At 37.6% G+C, this 17,995-nt stretch overlaps 1 protein-coding gene across 1 annotated transcript in view; it reads left to right on the top strand.

Moving 5' to 3' along the window:
- The window catches only part of Il1rapl1 (interleukin 1 receptor accessory protein like 1), a 1,261,588-nt gene that overhangs the window by 613,971 nt on the left and 629,622 nt on the right, over positions 1-17,995 (top strand). The window contains exon 3 of the mRNA XM_028885184.1: positions 14,144-14,423. Within this exon, the coding sequence (XP_028741017.1) occupies positions 14,144-14,423 (280 nt within the window). The remainder of the gene's footprint in view (positions 1-14,143; positions 14,424-17,995) is intronic.

The following is a 17,995-nucleotide window of genomic DNA, read 5'->3' as shown; positions in this document are numbered from 1 at the left end:
CTATTGCTCTTCACTATATGTGTCAAGGCAGAGCCTCTTGTTGAATCCAGAGCTTATATATTTCTACTATATGTCTTTCCTGCTTGACTTAGCGTTCTTCATTTCTATCTTCCAAGTACTGGGAATACAAGTAGCTATCATATTTGCCTAGATTTCCTATGAGTTTCAAGGATCCAAGTTCAGGTTCCCACGCTTCTATGATTAGAATTTTACCCACTGAGCCATGTCTCCAAACTCTATAATATTTTTACTTCAATTTTTCATTTTTTACTTGTATTGAAAATAGATTATTTTCTCATAAGATATATCCTGATTATAGTTTCCTATCCCTCTACTCCTACCAAGTCTGCCCTACCTCCTCTCCCATTCAGATCCACTACATTTCTGTCTCTCCTTAGAAAAGAACAGGATTCTAAGAGATAACAACAAAACATAACCAAATAAAATATCATAAGATGAAACAAAAGCCATCACATTAAGGCTGGACAAGGCAACCAAACAGAAGGAAAAGAACCCCAAGAGAAGATTCAAGAATCAGAGACCCACTTGTTCTCACACTCAGGAAACCCCTAAAAAATACTAAGCTGAAGACTATAACATGTGTGCAGAGAACTTGGTACAAACCAATGCAGGGCTTGTGCTTGTTGTTTTAGTCTTTGTGAAATTATATGAGCTTTGCTCATTTGATTTAGAGGTCCATGTTCTTCTGGTGTCCTCCATCACATCTGGCTCTTACATTCTACCTCCTCTCCCAAAGGGTTCCCAGCATCTGAGAGGAGTGGTTTGATGGAGACATACCATTATGTCTGAGTCTCCCAAAGTCTCTCTCTCTCTCTCTCTCTCTCTCTCTCTCTCTCTCTCTCTCTCTCTCTCTCTCTCATATATCACTGTGGGTCTCTGCATCTGTTCCCATCTGCTGCATAAGGAAGCGTCTCTGATGGTGGCTGAATAATGCACTGACTGATCTATGAGTATAGCAGAATGTCCTTAGGAGTCATTTTATTGATACTTTTTTTAGTCAAGTATTGTTTAGTTTTACCAAAGGACTTTGGGTTAACTAGTCTCTGGTTCTTGGTCACCCAAGCAGTGTCAGGTATGGGTTCCATCTCACGGAGTGGGGAGTGGGGAGCCAGACATTGGTTGGCTACTTCTACAAGTTCTGTGCCACTATTGCTCTAGCATTTTTTTTTTTCAGGCAGGACAGATTCTAGGTCAAAGGATTTGTGATTGATTTGATGTTTATGGTTCTCTTTCAGTAACCTAAAGGGTACCTTCCTGCATCAACGACACTAGAACAAAGTTGTTGACATCTCCATGTTCAATGACTTATTTGAGTCTTGTCCTTAGCAATGAGGACTGACTGAATTTTCAGAGAGCAACCCAGTGTCTTAACAAAAACCTGGTTGTTTGGGGATTTCCACAGGACCCGGTTGGCCAGCAAATTCAGTTGAATGCAACCTGTTCCCAATACTGAAAGCTTATTTGGTGACAAGAGATGGCCAGTTGTGAGTCTATATGCCCAATTACTAGAAGACCTCATTAGGATCACCTACAAATATTTTAGAAAGTTTCCACTGCACTAGATTTTTCATATCCTCCCTCAAACTCCTTCAATTCCAGCTGTCTCTCCTTGCATTCCTTCCCACAACCCCATCTCTTTTTCCCTTCCCCACCTGATCCTCCTGTTTAGTACTCACTCATCCCCAGTCTACTCAAACACTCTGTTCTATTGCTGCCTCTCAGGGATACACATGTGTCATCCTAAGTCCCTTTTTCTTTACCTAGACTCTCTGAGTATATGAAGTATAGCTTGGTTACCATACATTTATTGGGTAATGTTCACATATAAGTGAATATACACCATATTTACCTTTTTGCGTCTCGATTACATCACCCAGAATGATTTTTATCTGTTTCCATCCTTTTGCCTGCAAACTATTTGATTTCAATTTTTAATAGCTGAGTTATATTCAATTGTGTAATTGTACCACATTCTCTTTATCCATTCTTCTGTTGAGGGTTATCTATGGTTTTTTTTTCAGTTTCTAGCTATTATTAACACAGCATCAATGAACATGTTTGGACAAGCTTCATTGTAGTAGCATGACACATCCTTTGGGTATATGCCTAGGAGTGGTATAGCTAGATCTTGGTGTAGATCAATTCCCAACTTTCTGAGTATTCACCATATTGATTTCCATTGTGGGTCTACAAGTTTTCAATCCCAACAGCAGTGGAGGAGTGTTTTTCTTCTTCCACATCCTCACCAACATGAGCTATCACTTGTGTTAATGATCTTAGCCTTCTGACAGGTTTAAGATGGAGTCTTAAAGTAGTTTTGCTTTGCGTTTCCATAATGGCTAATGATGTTGAACATTTTCTTAAGTGTTTTTCAGCCATTTAAGCTTCTACTATTGAGAATTCTCTGTTCAGATCTGTATTCCATTTTTCTTTTTTGTTTTTTGTTTTTTGAGAGAGGGTTTCTCTATGTAACAGCCTGGCTGTCCTGGAACTCACTCTGTAGACCAGGTTGGCCTCGAACTCACAGAGATTTGCCTGCCTCTGCCTCCTTGCCTACCAAGTGTTGGAATTAAAGGCATGTGCCACCACTGCCCAGCTGTACTCCATTTTTAAATTGGAATATTTAGGTTTTAATATCTAGACTCTTGAGTTTTTATATATTTTGAATATTAATTTTCAATTGGATATGGAATTGGTAAAATCTTTTCCCATTTTGTGGGCTTCCACTTTGTTCAAATTGCAGTGTCCTTTGCCTTGCAGAATGTTTTCTGTTTCATAAGGTTCTGTTTATTAATGGTTGATCATAGTGCCTGTTCTATCAGTGTTCTGTTCAGGAAGTCTTCTCCTGTGCCAATGAGTTCAAGACTGTTCCCCACTTTCTCTTCTATCAGGTCCATTGAATCTGGTTTTATGTTGAGGTCTTTTGTTCATTTGGACTTGAGCATTCTGCTGAATGAGAAGAATGAGATAGTTTGCATTCTTCTATAAGCATATGTTCAGGTTGACCAGCACCATTTGATAAAGATGCTATCTTTTTATGGTACATATTTCCAGTTTCTTTATCAGGTGCCCCTATGTGTTTGGATTTATATCTGGGTCTTCAGTTCTATTACATTGATCAACATGTCTGTTTTTATGCCACTACTATGCAATTTACTATATGCAGTTACTAAAGTTCTGTAGTAAAACTTGGAATTGGGAATGGTGAGAGCTTCAGGAGTTCTTTTATTGCTCAGGATTGATCTAGCTATCCTAGAGTTTTTTTTTTTTTTTTTTTTTTTTTTTTCATGAAATTGAGAATTGTCCTTTCAAGATCTGTGAAGAATTATGGCAGAATTTTGATGGGATTGCAGTGAATCTGTAGATTGCTTTTGGTAGGAGGAGCATTTATAATATGTTTATCCTACCATGAACACGGGAAATCTTTCCAACTTCTGATATATGCTTCAATCTCTTTCTTCAAAAACTTGAGGTTTTTATCATACATATCATATCATAGGTTAGAGCTTCCCCAAGATACTTTATACTATTTGAGGATATTGTGAAAGGTGTTGTTCCCTAATTTCTTTCTGAGTCCATTTGTCGTTTGTGTGTGTGTGTGTGTGTGTGTGTGTGTGTGTGTGTGTGTGTGTGTGTGTGTAGGGGGAGAGTTTCTGATTTCCATGAGTTGATCTTGTATCCAGCTGCTTTGCTGAAAGTGTTTATCTGCTGTAGGAGTTCCCTGGTAGAATTTTTAGGGTCATTTATGTATTCTATCATATCACCTGCACATAAAGATAATTTGAATTCTTCCTTTCCAATTTGTATCCCCTTGATCTCCTTCAGTTATCTTAATTGCTCTAGCTAAGACTTCAAGTACTATACTGAATAGGTATCGAGAGAGTGGACAACCATATCTTGTTCCTGATTTTAGTGGAATTGCTTTGAGTTTTTCTCCATTTAATTTGATGTTAGCCATAGCCTTGCTGTAAATTGCCTTTCTTATGTTTAGGTATGTCTCTTGTATCCCTAATCTCTCTGGGACTTTTATCATGAAGAGATATTTGAGTTTATCAAAAGCCTTTTCTGCTTCTAATGAGATGTTTGTATGCTTTTTTCCTTTCAATTTGGTTATATGATAGAATATATATATATATATATATATATATATATATATATATATATATTTAATTTTGTATATTTAACCACCCTTGCATCTCTGCTATGAAACCTACTTGTTCATAATGCATTGTCTTAGATTAAGTTGGCAAGTATTTTATTGAGTATTTTTGCATTCATGTTCATAAGAAAAATTGGTCTGTAAATCTCTTTCTTTGTTCATGGTCTTTCTGTGAGTGGTATATCAAGGTAACTGTGGCCTTTTAAACATTTGGACAATGTTCTTTTGGTTTCTATTTTATAGTATCATTTGAGGAGTATTGGTGTGAACACATCTTTGAAAGTCTGGTAGAGCTGTGTGGATATTGTCCTAGCTGTCAGGTTTCCGAGAGTGACCTTCTATCCTAGCATCAGCCTGGGTTGTTTAAAGATCACCCTGGGATCACCTAAACCAAATGTAACCAAAACACAACCCAGTCCCACAACTAGAAGCTTTGCCTGGATACAAAAAGATGGTCAGTTTAGATTCTGTATTGTAGCTAGAGTTTTCCTGCCTTGCCCACAGTTAGGACAAATCTCTGTCACCCGCCAGTCCCACAGCCGCTCAGACCCAACCAAGTAAACACAGAGACTTATATTGCTTACAAACTGTATGGCCATGGCAGGCTTCTTGCTAACTGTTCTTATAGCTTAAATTAATCCATTTCCATACATCTATACTTTGCCATGTGGCTGGTGGCTTACCGGCATCTTCACATGCTGCTGGTCATGGCGGCGGCTGGCGGTGTCTCTCTGCCTCAGCCTTCTGCTTCCCAGAATTCTCCTCTCTCCTTGTCCCACCTACTTCCTGCCTGGCCACTGGCCAATCAGTGTTTTATTTATTGACCAAACAGCAATTTGACATACAGACCATCCCACAGCACTGTATCCTCAATTACTAGGAGTCTCCACTAAGATCTCCCTCATAGATTCCAAAATGTTTTCATTGTACTAGGTTTCCACCCACCCAATACTCTCCAATTCTGTCTCTCCCTGGACCTTCTCCCTCCATCCCTTTCCTGCCCCACACCTGATCCATTCCCCTCCCATTCTCACCTGTTCCCAGTCCACCCACAAATTTATTCTATTTCTTCATTGAATATGAGAGGTCAGGCTAATGCCTCCACAGAGCCTTTTGCCCCTATGTTCTGGTCTCTTTGGGATGGGAAGACACTCTGCAGAATACAGAAAGAGAAACCTGGATATCAACCAAGCCTCAAAATCCCCCACCCTCAATCTGTCCTTCCTGTAAGATGTGCTGCTGAGGCAAAGCCACAGAACCTGTGGGATTGGACAATCAATGCTTGACTTAAATTGAGGCCCATGCTACAAGAGGAAACCCATGCCCTGCACTACATGGATGGGTAGAATTAGGAGACTGGATAGCCTACAGACCTAAAACCAAACACTCCTGCATAAAAAAATCAATGAAATGATTCCTAATGACATAATGCTACACTCATAGATCAGTGTCTTGACCAGTCATCATTAGAGAAGTTTCTTCCAGCAGCAGGTGAGAATTGGTACAGAGACCCACAGCCATGTGGAGAAAGTCTAAATTGGAGGTCTCCATTGGATCTCTCAGCTCAGAGATTCAGGAACTGCACAGGAGAGGCATGGGAAAGATTGTAGAAGTAAGAGGGGATGGAGGACACCAGGAGGACATGGCCCACTGAAACAACTAAGCTCACATGGGCTCACAGAGACTGAAACAGAAAGCATGGGGCCTTCATAAGTCTGCACCAGATCCTCTACATGCTTGTTATGGCAATTAGGAATTTAGTAATTGCCTCTTTAAGGAGTGTTATCATGTTCATACAGGAAGTTTTAAGGACTTTTACTTGTGCTTTGGCTGTGTTGGAATATTCAGGACCTGCTGTGGCAAGATAGTTGGACTCTGGTGCAAACATATTGCCCTGACTGTTGATGTGTTGGTGTCTAGGTATCTACAATTGGAATGATTATAGGTCTAGGTGCTGATATCTGGATTTGTCTTTGTTGTGTGGGTGTTTTGTTTCTTGGTTTCTGTTTCCTCTCAAGGTTTTCAGTGGGTATGGGGTCTATGTGTTGTCAGGTGGGAAATTTTCTTTGGTCTTGACACTTGTGACCCCTGGGGCTTCCAGATAAAATGTGTCTCTGGGCATTGGGAGCTGACACTAGGGATAGGCTAGGGGTTTGAGTGGGTTCATGTAAGGAAGAAGAACAGAGTATTCAACCAGAATCTATTAATTTCATTTCCTTGGAATGACGGGAGACAGGAAGACTGGCCACCCCAGAGGATCTGGGGATAAGACTGTGAGTTTGGATCTAGAGGAACAGAAGGTGAGGGGAATACCTACACTCAGCCTACCTGCTTCCCTTGCAGGAGTGGTATGTGGCTTAACAGGAACTTCCTGGTAGATTTGTGTGCTGGGATAAAGCAACATGTGAATAGAGGTGATTTATGAGGAGAAGGTTTATGGTATCCACAAGAAATGACAACAGGAGGGCTGAGAAGACTGCCACAGGTATTTCACTGCAGAGCTAGGGATAAGATTGGGGGATTTGGTTGGGAGGGGAGGAGAGTATGGTGAAAATCTTCAGTTAGCTTACCTGTTTCCTTGGCCTGCTCAGTTGGTGCATTCACAGGGGAAGCCTGCTGGTGTTGGAAGCTGAGATATGGAGATGAGTTTGGAGAAGATGTTTATGATCCTTGAGAATGTGTTCAGAGAGGAAAGCGAGACCACACTACGTTTTCTGCCACAGAGCTGGAGATGAGACTGTGGTTAAGTCTGGAGGAGCAGAATCAGAATGTATTCTGCTCCTCCAGTGATATGTGGACTCACTGCCAGCCTACTTGTTGCCCTGGTAGGAGCAGCTCTGGACTTGTCATGGGGTGCTTTCTGGCGTTGGAGGCTAGGACAAAACAATGCATTGGGAGAGGGAGGAAGATTTGTGGGATCTACGGGAAGAGAGGGCCAGAGAAAGCTGCTAGAGGTGTTCTGCTGCAGAGCTGGGGATGGGACTTCTTTTTACTTTTTGATACAATGTATTTCTATAGTTATTATCTGACTTCTCTAAGAATTCATACTTTATTATTTTCACCACAGTACCAATAGCATCTATAACATTTCCTGGACTACAGTGGGAACAGATTAGTGAATGACATAACATGATGGATAAACAAGTTAAGCATAATTTTCCATTAATACATTTAAGTATGACTGGTATCCATAATTATTTTTTCTTCGAGTCTCTTTAGAACATACTGATCAGATAAATTCCAAAGCCTGAAAGAAGTGACACATGAAAAAAAAATATCTAAGACTAGAATTGATTTACCTCCAGCAGGGAGATAGAAAAGCACTACCTACATGTACAGATCTGTATTTCCTTTTACTTTCTCAGGAGAAGGTGCCTGGTTAGAGAGGATGGTTGTTTTAGATTTGAGTTCAAGAGGTATTATGGGGAATTTATAGGGTGATTACAAAAAAGCAAGTTAGAGTCAAATGCGTGTGTGTGTGCGGGTGCTTAAAGTTGTAGGGTAGGTGAGTTGATTACTAGAGTCAAATTTTTTGTTTGTTTGTTTTTTCGAGACAGGGTTTCTCTGTGTAGCTTTGTGCCTTTCCTGGGACTCACTTGGTAGCCCAGGCTGGCCTCGAAATCACAGAGATCCGCCTGGCTCTGCCTCCCGAGTGCTGGGATTAAAGGCGTGTGCCGCCACTGCCTGGCTAAGAGTCAAAATTTTTGACACGCCTTTTTATCCCAGATACTTATTTTTTTCAACTTTTACTTTTAGAAACATAATTGCTAATCTAGATTTATTTTATTCTGCACAAAGTGTTTATGTAAAACTAAAGATATACAAATATATCAGGTTATCAGAAAAATTCTTAAGAAATAAAGATACATTTCAGCAGAAGAGATTATATTTAGAATGCACATAGATACAGATGTGTCCCTAGCAGGCACACACAGGCGTGCGCACACGCGCGCACGCGCACACACACACACACACACATGAAAGAGAGAGAGGGGGGGCGACAGAGAGACAGAGACAGGCAGAGTGACAGAAAGACAGAGAGACAGAGACAGGCATGGAGACAGAGACAGAGACAGACAGAGACAGCGAGAGAGCTAGACAGAGAGAGCAGAGTTTTATTATTTATATACAGTGTATGGAAGACCAATACTGGATTGTTATTCCAATATCCATTCAGTTCCCCTCAGTTTGGATGTTCTTCCTCATGAAGAGTTAAAAAAATAAAATTCCAGCCTGAAAGTGAGAGGTAGCCACAAAGCCCCAACCCTTCCTGAGGAAGTGTTGGTAATTGATAGCTACCAGGACAGGGAGAATTAGCATTTTTAAAGGAAGTGGCTCCTGATAGCTCTAATATGCTCTAGTTGATGGTCATGTACCTGAGTGTATATAGGCAGAACTAATGGTACTCAATGTATTTTTTTTTTCAATCTGGAGGATACAAAGTTGTGTCATATAGAATGGGCAGTAGATATAAGGGAAGGGGATGAATATGATCAAAATATAATGTATGACATTCTGGATTAGTTATCTCTATTTTTTAAAGTATATTTCTACTTTCTCTGGATCCCAAAGTCCCCAGAATACTTCCACATGTGTAGTGATCTCAAAACAAAGTGGTTCTTGTCTATAAGAAACTGGAAACCCTAAAGACTGATTTGAAGCATGGTTTAGGTTTACATAATCTCGATGTTGTTGTTCTCAATGATGGCTTCTCTTTTGTTTATTCAATGGTATATTGTTGAATTAATCTCATTATTGTGAATTATCTGCTTCTCATTGGGGAAGCCTGTTACAACTTATAAATCTAATATGTATGTTCAAATAATAGCTTACAAATGTTTTATTCTCCTATAGTTTCCCATTTATCTTGTTAAGAAGAATGAAATGCTTGTTTGAAGGAAACCGTTACAAAGTACACAACATGCAAAGCAGTACTTTTTGTATTTGATCAGATTTTCCCTGATCAACAGGGAACCCTATCATAGAAGGAATGTCATTATAGGTAAACAAGATCCACACCCACCTAGAGATGACCTACTTTGAGAAGTTGATAGATGATAATTTTCAGTCCTTATCAGACACAGGGTTTCTAGAAACTGGATTCCTAATAATTGACAGAGCCCCCTGAGAAACATCAATTCTTAACTCCCACACAGATCTCTCCAAAATATTTGAAGGCACTCTTCCAAAGTTGTTGCACTATATATTTTTAATGGCAAGAATCTGGAAATAAGCCACCCCCTGATTAATGTGATCCACAAAGTAAGGTTGGGGACAATGCATTTTGTGAATGTAAGTAGAATGCAAAGGTTAGCTTTTGTTGTGATTTGCTGACCTCAGTAAAGTTTAGCTTGGGGTGGTTTTTGCTTTCCCTTTAAAATGACAACAACTGTAGTTATGCCAGTTTTCAATTATGAAGTTTATATTTTGAAAGTGAATTTGTAAGTGCCTATTAAAATGTAGCCTCAGTCTTTTGTTCAGTGTCTGTGGTATACTACACACATGGACTATACTCATTACTGTAATTATGTCTTTAGCTTTGGGTTTCTTTACATTCATAGGGTAAAATCAATTGATGTCATTATGCCAGACATTTACTTTTGGTTAGTGCCATTTAGAAAAATGGAAAATATATGCAAACACTTTAACACTGTTGAGACTTTTAAAATTCTCTGTATTTTCATAGTATAAAATCTTTCAATGAGAACATTATAAAAAGCATTTCAAAGACACTGCCACTTGTTACATATGGAACTGTTGACTTCCTATTGTGAAAATTGTTAAGTCTTTAACAACAACCAAAATCATGAGTTACAAAGTAAATTTATCTTACTACTCTCTCTTGCTGTTTATATTCAGTCAATTGCCTGTTCCTGACCGTTTGTATCTCCTAAATCTTTAACAAACATTACATCTCTACTATGTCTGTTGAAATCAGACCTTCAGTATACTACTTGTCTGGGTAAAGCTGTCTTCTAATTTATACTTTGACCCAAAATTCTATATAGTACATTAAGGGGAAACAAACTGCTTCTGCCACTCTCTGAAATGCTTCAAGTCACACCATTGCTCTTGTAAGGAATCTAAACACTTTTAAGATCTCTTAAAGCAAACAAACATTCCTTTGTTTACCTCTTTTACTTTATATGTTGTTATTTCTTTGGCCTTAATTTTCAGAGATAACACAAGTTCATTACTTGTTCTTGTAAAATGTGCAATATCTTACATGTGTGACTTTGTTTTTTCTTCATGTCTGTATCTGTATTTTTCTGCCTGTCCTTATGTGATCAACTTGCTTAATTTCCACATTTATCTCCAACATCTCCTTTTCATGAAATATTGCCAGAACTATCTTTGTGAATTTATTACTGCAGTTCCATGTTAGCATATTAAGTTATGTATATCATCAAAAGGCTGTGAACTCAAATGAACCAGGTTCTCAATACATGAGTATATAATGTGTTAGGCCACCTTCATAGAACTTAGCCCAAGACAGGATTTCGCATGCATGTGATTGATACGGGAAATGATCTTCTGGGAAATCCCACAAGAATAAGAGCAGATCAGGACAAGGAAGTTGGGAGTTGAGTAAGGAGCAGGAGTCATGTTAGTTCTTTGATTGGCAATACCTTAAGGCTTTCACTACACAATTATGCTCTTGGGGCAAAAGGTAGGTCTTTTGTACATCCATGTTTTTTGACAGTGGGTCATACGTAAAAAAGGACAAATTTTCCAGGAAGGTGTTTTTTGTTAAATAAACATAATTTCAAAGAGGAAACAACTGAGTTGTGAGTATTCAACAGTCATAAACAAGCTGGAGACAGGATTCATCACCTCAGTAAAAGAGAAGGCACCTTGAGCATTCTGACAAAAATCATCTCTATTTTTTTTATTTCCAACACTGGCATTGAGTTTAGTTTAAACACAGCTCCATATGCATGCCCATCACACACCTTACCACTGAGCTATATCACCTGTCTAAAAGTTTTTTTCTTTTTTTTTTTTCATTTTTCTTTTTTATATATGGGGTCCAGCTAGGTAATGCAGGCTGACCATAAACTCATTGTATACGGCAGGATGTCCTTGATCCCCTGATTCTCTATTCTTCACTTCTTGTGTCTGTGGATTATAGGCATGTTCCACCACACCTGACACTTACATATTCATATTAGGATGCAATATGTGTGAGTTCTATGATTAGATTTTTTTTTTCAGAATTCAACCTTTAAGCTTGTTACCATGGAAATATTTTGAGCTCTTACATATGTAGGAATAGTGACTTAATTAAAATAATTTTTCCAATCTCATTTGAATATATTGACATTTTCCAGTGTATATAGCTTTTGTTCGTGAAATGATACTTCAGTAGGAACTCTCTGGAAAGCAATTAGTTCTGAATCCCAATACCATCACTGTCTTCATCTAAGTTCCCTCAAATTTAAGGGTCTCAGAAAAGAAAGAAATAAGGATACTGTTTCCTTCTTTTATTTTTTAACATAGTTTTCTAGCTTCAAAAACTTCCATTGATTGTAAAGAAATATGTACTGCCGAGGAATATGGAAAGAGGCTGTTCTCATGGAATCTTCCCACAGAAGGTTAAACTTTTTCAGCGAGGCTTTTTAGAAGGATATTTTATTCCAGAAGAAAGAAAGACAGATTGCATACTGTTCTCCACAACAACTTGATAATAATTTTTTTGTTTTGTATTTTTATTTATTTAAAAAAAATTAAATTTACCTGGTAACATAATCATAAGTATTTAGAAATATGCTTTTTTAGAGTGATTTTTCCAAGTAAACAGAACTTATGCACCGAAATAAGGAAAGCCTGAAGGAACTGAATGAATCAATAGTAATTTTAGTCAATAAGAGTAAAATTTTATGTGATCACATATCCTTGTAAGATTTGAGATGTCTTTACTGCTCAATGCTAAAAAATACTTTGTTGCATAATCAAAATGTCTTTTAAGGAGATACTGCTGTATTTTGGACTGAAATGTCATCATGCCCATAATTTATTTTCTTCTAATTAATGGGAAAAGTCGATACATGGGATAAGAAAGGAAGAATTTCTAAAAATAGTGTAAAATATTAGAAATATTGAAAGAGAAAACAATTTTGTTATTTATTTAAATATTTGTTCAAATATTTTGAGTAGACCTTAATGAAATTTAAAATTTGTCATATTTCTTCTCAGAAGTTACTGATGTTTCAGGTATATGGATAATGTATCAGCTCTGTTGGAATCTGTTATTTTGTATGTGTATCAGGGAAGGGATATTAAAAGATGCTGTCACCAGATATCCTGGAATATGCCTGTTATCCTAGGATTCAGCAGTTGACACAAGGAGATAGCAGCTTAGACATATAGCACATTCCAAGTCATTATTGCTACACAATAACAATTTGTCTGAAAAACAATGGTCCTAAAATTTTCTTTGGGAAGTGGTCCCTTTGGGAAATACATAAAGCAAAACCTTAACCCTTAGCTTCTTGAATTTTTGCCACAGCTTCTTCTTTATACTTTCCTCATTATTCACAGAAATCAGAGCAGTAACTACTTACCCCTGTCTCTGGCTGTGAAACTGCTACCAGAGCTTAACTGAATTGTATTTTTTCCATATGGCTTAACTATGACATATTCATTTCTGAAGTTATCAGCATGGGTCTAATCAGTGAAAGAAACTGCACGTTAATTTGCACAAAATTTCTATCATAAATGATCAAATTATAGAGAATTATGAAATGTAACAAGGGATTCTAATGCTAAAGGGATACACTAGTATCAAAGAAAAATATACTACTCTGCCTGGGCTACCATATAAAAATGGAGTGGCTTATAAAATAATAGCTTATTTCTCCCAGTGCTGGTGGCTGGGAAGCCCAATATCAAGCTACCACGAAATTCAGTTTTAGTGATGGCTCTTTTTATAAGTGGCTACCTTCATTCTGTGCACTTACACAATGATCTCTTTGTAAGCCCCAGTGGAAGAAAAAACAAGCTCTCATGTCTCTACATCTAAGGGCACTAATCCTATCTGAAGGAGCCACTGCCTTCTGACCTCATGCAATTCCAAATACCCATACCTGGTCCCTTCTCCAAACACCAGCATATTGTGTTGTTTCTTCTCTGATGTGTGCAGGGGAGGTTGCGGGGGGGGGGGGGGGGGAGCTGTACAAACCTTCAGTTCATAGTAAAAGAGGGTTTTAATTGATAGAAGATTGGTTTTCATTGTCCAAGTCAACAAAATTGAACTTGCAATAATGGATCCCTTTAGTTGTCTATCTCCAGAGCAGAGATGTGAGCAGTATTGTAAATTTATTGCCTTGCTTAACTGAATGTTAGAAGTCACAGAGTTTCTGCATTAGTAGAGCTTGATGGTGATACAACTGCCCCTAAAGTTGACTAACACATTCTTTCTAAAGTTCTTGGGGGAAACATTCATCAAAAGGTGTCTCACCTCAAGAATTGCTAAAATAAATTTGCCAAGCTGCTAGGTACCATTCACTTCAGGAGTCAGGTGCTGGGAGAGCCATGTATGCTACAGAAACCTGCCAAGTAATGCCAGAACAGCAACGTCTCTCCAGCCCCCTCTACTGACAAAGCTTCAATGCTGCAGAACAAAGGAAAATATTTTAAAGGCCCAGAATTATTTTTACAGAGCATGCTAAACGGTATATTTATAACTGAGTAACAATAAATAAGTAATGAGCTTAGTGATACAAACTAAAACTAAACATTGGATGGAGCAAGTAAACAATGCACTGTTTGCCAGCAGAGTAAACTACTTTTAACGGACAATTCTCAATGTTACTCATCACTGTATATTCTCTGTGTCTAGAATAAATCTGACTCAATGTATATGCTCTGTAAACATTTAAGTGAATGAACGAATGAAAAATGTGTTGCTAATTCTTTTCTCTAATGGTTTTCTTCTCTTTCCTTCTCTCTTTATTGCTGCAGCTGATGGATGCACTGATTGGTCTGTTGATATCAAGAAATACCAAGTTTTGGTGGGAGAGCCTGTTAGAATCAAGTGTGCACTCTTTTACGGTTATATCAGAACAAACTACTCCCTTGCCCAAAGTGCTGGACTCAGCTTAATGTGGTATAAAAGCTCTGGTCCAGGAGATTTTGAAGAGCCCATTGCCTTTGATGGAAGTAGAATGAGCAAAGAAGAAGACTCCATTTGGTTCAGACCAACACTACTACAAGACAGTGGGCTTTATGCCTGTGTCATCAGGTATCTTTTAATGAAATTATTATTCACTCTATGAAACTACATAGTGTTTTCTAATACTTAAAGCTTCCTGCTGTCACTTTCAACTGTACATATTGTCTCAATATTTGCATGTGTTGCCATGTACTAAAATTTAGAATCTAAATCATAAAAAGATGGGATTGGAATTTATATTGAGACATTATTTCAAGCTTATGGAGAAAAGAGATACCATCTGGGTATCTACTTCTGTTGCCAGAAATTACTAAAGACTATGAAATAAAATTTATAGAGGAGGTAAAATGTTGCAAATAAATTGTAAGCAAAGTCTTGCAGAAAAGATGCATAGTTTATTGCTAAATGGGCTGTAACATTTTGTTATTACCCTTCACAGACAGACAGAACAGTGACATCTCCTGTTTATGCACATCTGCAAAAAATGGTTTAGATAATAGTGGTGTGTGTGTGTGTGTGTGTGTGTGTGTGTGTGTGTGTGTGTGGTGCCTGTGCACACACAGAAAGAATAATAATCTTGCCATATTAGGGAATATAAAGGTTCTGTTATAGAACCTTTTGTTAATGACAATTACCAGTCAATTACAGAAATCCTGAGTCTCAATGGGCAATGAGCAAAGTTAGTAACAAGTGTTTGATATTATCCTTAAATAAATCAATTGCATATTTATACATATTTTTCAGCCTAGAATAAAGGATATGTAGTTTACTTAATAATAATGCATCAAAACAATATTTATTTAACACATTAACAGTTAAAAAATCTCAGTTTAAGCATATTTAGCCTTTCATTGACTGTGAATCACACTCTACGTGAATGATAGTGGATACCATTACAAAGTTGATTATAAAGAAGGAAGGTGTGTTTAAATCCATTTACTGACTTTTCTGAATTTCAGTGTTTTGCTATATAATGAAAACTTTAAAGTAGTCAACTCTGAACTTTGACAAAGTCTCAAAATTACCTAATTTTTTCCTCTAATTAAAATTCAGCTTCTACTTCTGAAATTCTGATTAGCACTAATCTGTTGCTGAAGTTTTTTCTGGTCTTGCCCAGCCCCACGGACCCCACAGCTGCTTATAAAATAATCACTCAGAAGCTTATATTAATTAAAACTGTTTGGCCATCAGCTCAAGCCTACTACTGACTAACTCTTACACTTAAACTCAGCCCATTTATATTAATCTATACGTTGCCACGTTTTCCACGGCTTTACCTGTGTGCCAGTTACATGCTGTTCTCTGGATGGCAGAATGGCGTTTCCTGACTCAGCCTTCCTCTTCCCAGAATTCTCCTTGTCTCCTTGTCCCACCTATACTTCCAGCATGGCTACTGGCCAATCAGTGTTTTATTTATCAACCAGTCAGAGCAATACATTCGCAGCATACAGAACATCCCACAGCATCTCCCCTTTTCTGTCTAATCAAAAAGGCAGAGTTTAACTATAACAGTAAAATTATATATATAACAAAAAAATTATCAAGCAAGAACTACAATTACAATATCTAGTCTATTTATCAGATCTAGTCTTTTTGTATTTGGCAAAATTAAAGAAGATATTCTATCTATCATATATTTGTGAGTTTAAGGTTTCATAAGTAACTTATCTTTTATCATAACTAAGGAATTTTTCTAGTCTTCAACTACATTAAAGACCTCAAAAGGATATAACACTACCTGAGAAATGGGAGAAAGATGCAAGCAACTTTCAGGGGTCTTGCGAGAGCAGATGGTGACAGATGGCAGCCTGGATAGTCATCCAAAGTTCCTCTGTAAAGTTGGGGCATCTGTCTTCAGCCCACAGGCCTAGAGTCCCTCAGTCACTTTTTCTGTGTCCTGTATAATGTCTGGCAGTTTTCTCTACGAAGCAGGAACCTGAAGGACCATTTTTGCCAACCAAAGTTCAGTGGTCACCTTCCCATGGGTCCTGCATGTCCAGTTGATACATTTTTTTTTTCAAGCAGTGCAGGCAAGAAGAGTTTCTTGCCCAAATAGCTATTTTTTCCAAGAAGAAGATAAACTCCATATAGAGTGTCTTCAATGCCCATCCTCCTCTCTGAAGTAAATCTGGTGCTGCCAGTGACATGTCTCACTGTCCAGAAAGTCTAAATTTTTAAAACATTTTAAATACAATATTCTGTAGGTCTTTGAAGTGTTTGAAGATTACCTACCTAATTGAATTATATCTATGTATACCTAGAAAACAACATGACTATAAGTTTGATTATCATAGAAGACTATTAGTCTGTATTTCTTTCTTTTTTTTTTTTTTTTTTTTTTTTTTGGTTTTTCGAGACAGGGTTTCTCTGTGTAGCTTTGCGCCTTTCCTGGGACTCACTTGGTAGCCCAGGCTGGCCTCGAACTCACAGAGATCCGCCTGGCTCTGCCTCCCAAGTTCTGGGATTAAAGGCATGCGCCACCACCGCCCGGCGTTTAATCTGTATTTCTTAACTATACATTAAAATCAAAATGAGTTACATAAACATAATACCTCCAATGAGAGTAAAAATATATATACAGTATAACAAAATTAAGTTTAAACTTGTATCAATAAACTAAAATCCATACAATGTAAAACATTTGTAAACAAGTTGTTGCTCTTTAAAAGTAGGTTCATTAATCTACTCTTTTGTCCTATCATATCTATATCCTATACACCATTTTTTTTAGAAAGAGGGTTGTATTTATAATCAACCCTCTTTAAATAAAAATAAACATTTATAAACAATATTTTGGGAATTTGGGTGTAGCTTCTCATACTACTTCCTGCTGGATGAGGGCGCTGTATTCATATGGGGATATAAAGAAAATTTTAGGATTATGGAGTAGTCCATGAGTCTGTATTGTCTGAGCCAGTAGCCTTGAAACCATTCTGGATGTCAGATCATCTGGGCCATAATGTCATTGGAGACCTTTCAGGGGGTCTTGGCTGGTCCTGATGTATCTTAATCTGGAACAAATCCATAGCCTCTTGTTTCCTGTGGAAACAAAAGCAGAGCGGCGACATACAGATTAATAGAAATGGGTTATTTTAAGATACAAGAACTGGATACCAAGAAGCCTGAGTCATTCGGCCAAACAGTTTTAATTAACATAAGCATCTTTGTATTTATTTTTGTTTGAGTATCTGTGGGTCCAGGCAGGACTGGAGATAACTCCAACAACACTAATCACTACTGTGTACTAAGAATCACCTTTGCAATGTCATGTATCTTATGCTGAACCATGGCCACAGACATGTTAGTATGATAAAATACCTTAAAATCACAAAAGAGTTACACATAAAAGAATCAAAACACAAAAACATGTATTAGAAGTTAAAGAAATATAGGTGAATAAATGTTGCAACTGAGAAAGGTATCTAATAACTTTCTGAAAGAACAAATGTACCTTTCTTGGGCAATGCTCCTTCTCTTAGATTCTAATGAAACTTTTACAATCAGAAATTACTTTTATCAGAAATAGAGGTTTTCTGTGGGTATTGATAAATGATTGCCACATTAATATAGGTAAGGAGGACTATTGAAACCACCTGCTCATGTTGGACTATCACTTAATTTCATATTATCTATCTGTCATG

This window comes from Peromyscus leucopus, chromosome X, assembly GCF_004664715.2.
Source record: "Peromyscus leucopus breed LL Stock chromosome X, UCI_PerLeu_2.1, whole genome shotgun sequence".
NCBI classification, from domain to species: Eukaryota; Metazoa; Chordata; class Mammalia; order Rodentia; family Cricetidae; genus Peromyscus; species Peromyscus leucopus.
The sequence above is the reverse complement of the archived record's forward strand: the minus strand, read 5'-3'. Positions and strand labels throughout refer to the sequence as shown.